This window comes from Calidris pugnax, unplaced genomic scaffold, assembly GCF_001431845.1.
Source record: "Calidris pugnax isolate Ruff unplaced genomic scaffold, ASM143184v1 scaffold147, whole genome shotgun sequence".
NCBI lineage: Eukaryota > Metazoa > Chordata > Aves > Charadriiformes > Scolopacidae > Calidris > Calidris pugnax.
In genome coordinates, this window is record NW_015092359.1 from 3,321,083 (window position 1) to 3,326,952 (window position 5,870).

Sequence of the window (5,870 nt, forward strand, 5' to 3'; positions counted from 1 at the left end):
GGCCAGCATTGCCACACCGCAATGCCAACTTGGGTTTGGGGCTGGGGTCTCCTCGGAGGAAGGGGACACCCTGACAGGGCTGCGCTGGGATCCCTTCCCAGCCGGTGGGGGATTAGGATTACCGGAGGCTCCGTAAATCCTGCTGGAGCCGGGCTGAGAGCATTAGCAGCAGCTCTTCCCTCTCAGGCTAAGGCCTCTCGCCGGTGGCAGTGCCACCACGATCCGGGCTCTGGCTCCGTCCTTTAATCCCGTTAAGTGTGGAGGCTTCTCCCAGGCACGGGGACCGGCCAGGCAGACACGTTCCTCAGCTGTGAGGTGCCTCTCATCCCTAATCCCAGCTGGACCTGCCAGAAGAGCAGGCAAAGACCCGCCTGGATGCCGTCCTGAGTGATGTGCTCAAGGCAATCCTGCTTGGCGGGGGGGGTTGGACTAAGATGATCTCTAGAGGTCCCTTCCAACTCTGTCCAATCTGTGTGAATCTGTGAAAATTTGGCAAAGCCAAGCCCGGGCTGGCCATCAGCATCCTCCCAGCTTTGTCTGGAGAGGGGATGCCAGTACCTATTGCCCTCTGGTGCCCTGGGGAAAGCTTCAGCTTTCATTTCTTCTGTCGAGACCAGCTTTCTTGGTGATGTCCACACTGGCTCATCTCTTGGATCTTTCTTTTGTTGGTTTGTTTTTTTTTTTTTTTTTTTTTTTCTTGTAAATTTATTTCTGAATGTTCTCCCCTTTTCTCAACGCAGTTGAAAACCCAGCTGGAGCAAAACGAAACGCTGGTGGAGAAGGAGCAAGTGCTGCGGCAAAAGCTGGCAGTGGAGCTGGAGGAGGTAGGTGCAGGCGAGGAGGATCACAGAATTGACCTCTCAGATCATCGAGTCCAACCATCAACCCAACACTGACAAAAAACCACCACTAATCTGTTCCCCTCCATCAGTAACACTTCATCCTCATCCCTGTTATTATGGTCCATCTAACCGCTTACCCTCTGGACCTCTCTTACTCACACAAGAGGCTTGGATCAGAGCTGCACAAGAATTTGGGAGAACTAGGAGTTTGACTGTCCTCTGGCATCACCTTCAGAAGGTGCTGGCCTCAGTGGTGAATATGTAGACGAGGCTTTGCAAATCCTTTATGGGTTCTTGGCTGCTAATGAAGCCCCAGAATTAATTTAAAGGTTTTTTTTCCCTATCATTGTCCACCTCTCAGATGTTACTGTGTTCCCTCACACATCTGCAGAACTTCTTGCAGCAGCCAGGCTAAAGCCACATGGCGTTGGCTGCCCTTCAAATTGCCCCCCTCCAAGTTCCCCCATGTTTGGTTTATTTTTGCCAGCACTTTCCCTTCAGGATTAAAGGCTTTAACTGGGTTTCATGGCTGCTTCTGGCCAGAAATGCCATCTTTCCGGTGGAAGCTGGATGGGCAGAAGCAATGCACAGCATTTAGTGTCCACCCATCCGACTGTATAACCTAACTCATCACCAGAGGAGGACCCACAGGGGACCAGGGTTTGTGTGGGGCAGGATGCAGGAGGTGCCTGCTGCCATCACAGAATCACATGGGGTTGGAAGGGACCTCTGGAGATCATCTAGTCCAGCCCCCCTGCCAAAGCAGGTCCACCCAGAGCAGGTTGCACAGGAACATCTCCAGGCGGGGTTTGAATGTCTCCGGAGAAGGAGACTCCACCACCTCCCTGGGCAGCCTCTTCCATGAGTTCCTCCTCATGTTGAGGTGGAACTTCTTCTACTCCAGGTTGTGCCCATTTCCTCTTGTCCTGTCCCTGGGCACCACTGAAAAAAGACCTGCCCCATTCTCTTGACACCCTCCCTTTAAGTATTTATAAGCTTTGATCAGTTCCCCCCTCAGCCTTCTCTTCTCCACACTAAAAAGACCCAAGTCCCTCAGCCTCTCCTCACAAGGGAGGTGCTCCAGGCCCCTCATCATCTTTGTAGCCCTCTGCTGTACCCTCTCCAGCAGTTCCCTGTCCTTCTGGAACTGGGGAGCCCAGAACTGGTCCCAGTGCTCCAGATGGGGCCTCCCCAGGGCAGAGTAGTTTGCTTATCGATTGTGTGTCCCCCTGCCAGGCCCAGAGATCAGCGTGCAGTTTGCAAGCAGAGCTGGAAAAGCTCCGACTGGCTGAAAATGCCGCAGCCTCGGACACGGAGGAGGCCCAGCATCTCAAGGTGATTTGGCTGCCATGTCCCAGAGGCATGATTTATCATTCTTGGGGATGGTGGAGCAAGGTAGATGGTTCCCTTGCAGGTAGCTCCCTGCCCCGGGACTGGCTGTGACCTCTGACATGGCTGAAAGCTGCAAGTCACAGCCCCTTGGTCCATGTTGGCCAAGATACAGGTGATACCCATAGCAAATGCTCTTGCAGGCTGGGCTTTTCGTGTATTAGGAAACTATTCTTCTCCCCTGAGGTTGTCTCAGCCCATGGTGTCTCTGGGGAGCCAGAGTGAGCTGTAGCTGGTGGGGTGACATCTGGCCCCTTTGGCGAGGAGGGATCTGGGTGCTCCTCTGGCTTGTGGCCACCGAGGTGCAGATTCGAGGCGACTCAAGGTGTTTTAGAGGGGGGGGAGGTCACCAGATGCCTTACTTTTGACTCCCTTGTAGGAAAGACTTGAAAAAGAAAAAAAATTAACCAAGGACCTGGGCCAGGCAGCAACCAAACTACAGGAGCTACTGAAGGTTACCCAGGACCAACTGGCCAAAGAGAGAGAAACGGTGAAGAAGTTGAAAGAACAGCTTCAAGAAACGGTACTTCTGGTGGCCACGGCCATCCCTCCCCTTGACGCTGGCAGGGGCCATGGGGAAGCACGGGTCAGGCAGTGGTTTAAAACCAGAGGCAAGATGGGACGTGCTTCCAGAAACTGCCTGGGTGGCTTTTGGGAAGCCCTGGGACCACACAAGATGGTGGTCATGGTTCTCCCTGCCCAGAAGGCAGGACCTGGCCCATCTGTGAAACTTTCAAGCTTTGCTACTTGAAAATAAGGTTGAGACCCAGTTGAGTAACCTGCCTCTGTATTCCTTCTCCAGGGGGAAGAGGACAGTTCGAAGGAAGGGACTTCAGTTTGACGAGTCTGTGCCCTAGACCTTACCGTTCAACTTACCAAAATGCCTTACACATTCCTAAAAATAAAAATATATGCTGAATTTACTGTAGATAAGAGGTACAAGCCATTTTAGTGACCCAAGACCTAGTTTTGAAATTTAAAGAAAAAAAAATAAAATAAAACTACAAAAAAAAACCCAGCCAGCAAAAACACTGCAGGCGTTACCTACCTTTTTTAAAGAAAAATCTTCATCCTGTTTTGTACAACCCTTCGTTCCCCCGGCTCCAGCCACGTCGGGGCGAGTGCTGGGGGCTTCACCCTCCCGTCGATGCGGAACCCACGAGTGTGTGAAAAGGGAAGACTGTGTTTGTACATCAACCGGTGCAATTATTATTATTATATTTTTTTTTTTTTTTTTTTTTTTTTTTTTTTTTTTTTTTTTTAAAAAAAAAAAAAAAAAAAAAAAAAAAAAAAAAAAAAAAAAACAACCCAGCCAGCAAAAACACTGCAGGCATTACCTACCTTTTTTAAAGAAAAATCTTCATCCTGTTTTGTACAACCCTTCGTTCCCCCGGCTCCAGCCACGTCGGGGCGAGTGCTGGGGGCTTCACCCTCCCGTCGATGCGGAACCCACGAGTGTGTGAAAAGGGAAGACTGTGTTTGTACATCAACCGGTGCAATTATTATTATTATATTTTTTTTTTTTTTCTTTTTTTTTTTTTTTTTTTCCGGAATGAAAGACGTGTGAAAGTAAGACCCACCGTGGATGGAAGGAAGCCTCTCTTTTGACGGGTGGCTCTTGGCACGTATCCTTTTGTGTATTTCTGGGTGTCGATGCAATTAAAATGATGTAGTGAAAAGAGCTTGTCCTTGCTTTTATTTTTCTGGTTATTAGTGGGGTTTATGGGGTTTTGGGTTTTCTTTTTAGAGTTTGCAGGCCAGGTAGCTCTTTGGAGGTCACTGAAGAAGGAGCTGGTGTATAAGCAAAGGAGAGAAAAGCCTGTGTTTCCGCAGCAGTGAGGACAAGGTGGCAGCAGGGACATGGTGGCAGCCGGGTGGGGATGTCACTGCTCCCCTGCCACTGGGTCAGGCCAGCCCCCAGGGACCCTCCCTCCTGCTTAAACCTCTCTGCTCTCCTATAATTTTGTCCCTGTGAGTGCTGTGTGGTGGTGGGCCTCCATTCCTCCATTGCTGCTGTGCTCTCCAGCCCTCAGCTCTACCCTTTCTGTGGCTTTCTTTTTTTAATCTTTTTTTATTATTTTTTTTTTAACTCACTCTTTTTTTTTTTTTTTTTTTTCTTTTTTTTTTTCTTTTTTTTTTTTTTTTTTTTTTTTTTTTCCCCTTTTTTTTTTTTTTTTTTTTTTTTTTTTTTTTTTTTTTTTTTTTTTTTTTTTTTTTTTAAGCTGGTTTCTTAGGAAATGGCAGAGGCCACGTGACGGCTTGGTGCCAGTCTCCCTGCAATAAAGCTGCTGAGCCCGGTGCTGACATCAGCAGGATTTTGGGGGGTTGATGGCGGGGGGGTCAGGAAAGAGGCCACGAAAGGCTCAGTGCCTCTGGGGGTTGCAGAGAACCCCAGCTGGTCTCCATGCTTTTTTGTTCCTGGGGAAGGCAGTGTATGCCCAACCTCTGTACTAGACGCCAGAGACTCCACGCAGGTGGGAGTGGGACAAATGTGTGTCCTCTTCTCCCCTGTCCCCCCCCCCCAACCTCAGCATCGTGGCTGCGATGAAGAAGAGCTGAGGAAGTCACACTTTGGGGGTGTGGTGTGGGTGTGATGGGACACAGTGATGTGTGAGACCCATCTTTGATCAGGAAGGGGGGGGACCTTTTGAAAAAAGGGGTTGGGGGGGCGGTTGTCCTGCTGAATTCTGGCTGAGGAGGGGACAAGCCAAGATCCAGCCCCCCCCCCACCCCATTCCCCAAACCCAGGGAAGAGGGACACCCTCCAGATTTGGGGAATGGCTCGGTGACACCCCCTCCAACCCTTGGTGCCTGGCCCTGCCTGCAGGTCCTGGCAAGATGGGAGGTGGACAGGGCTCAGAGACCTGGCTGAAGGGGAGGTGGTGGCTGCATGTCCTGGCGGGGTGGTGGCCCCAGCTCCTTACGTGGCAGCTGAGACCCCACACACTCATTACACGCCCTCCTGCTGCTGCCCAACCCTTCCCTGCCCCCCCGGGCTCTATCATATCAGGGCTGTTGCATGTCCAAAGGTGGCTGCTCCTGTGAGTGACCAGGGCTCTGGCAGATCTGTCACCCAGCGCTGGAGGGACAACCTCAGCAAGCAGACCTTTGCCCTGAAAGCCAGGATGACCTTCAGTTTCTCTTTCTGGACTTTCTGACGCCTGGGGAGGACTTCAGGAACCAAGAACCGCTGGAAAACTCAACTATTAACTTCACCACTGGAGCAGTGTGCCTGGCCCAGAGACTTCTGGCTTTTAACATCCCCACAAGTGAGGAAATGCTCAGATTTTACAGAATCACATGGGGTTGGAAGGGATCTCTGGAGATCATCTAGTCCAACCCTCCTGCCAAAGCAGGTCCACCCAGAGCAGGTTGCACAGGAACATCTCCAGGTGGGGTTTGAATGTCTCCAGAGAAGGAGACTCCACCACCTCCCTGGGCAGCCTCTTCCATGAGTTCCTCCTCATGTTGAGGTAGAACTTCTTCTATTCCAGGTTGTGCCCATTTCCTCTTGTCCTGTCCCTGGGCACCACTGAAAAAAGACCGGCCCCATCCTCTTGACACCATTTATAAGCATTGATCAGATCCCCCCTCAGCCTTCTCTTCTCCAGACTAAAAAGACCCTCAATCATCTTTGTA

General features: G+C 50.8%; 1 protein-coding gene across 1 annotated transcript in view; it reads left to right on the top strand.

The window, feature by feature from the left end:
- The window catches only part of RRBP1 (ribosome binding protein 1), a 29,183-nt gene extending 25,938 nt beyond the window's left edge, over positions 1 to 3,245 (top strand). Inside the window, exons 21-24 of the mRNA XM_014962503.1 lie at positions 741 to 824; positions 2,079 to 2,177; positions 2,611 to 2,754; positions 3,034 to 3,245. Of these exons, the coding sequence (XP_014817989.1) occupies positions 741 to 824; positions 2,079 to 2,177; positions 2,611 to 2,754; positions 3,034 to 3,072 (366 nt within the window). The 3' untranslated portion in view covers positions 3,073 to 3,245. The remainder of the gene's footprint in view (positions 1 to 740; positions 825 to 2,078; positions 2,178 to 2,610; positions 2,755 to 3,033) is intronic.
- Positions 3,246 to 5,870: the final 2,625 nt, after the last annotated feature.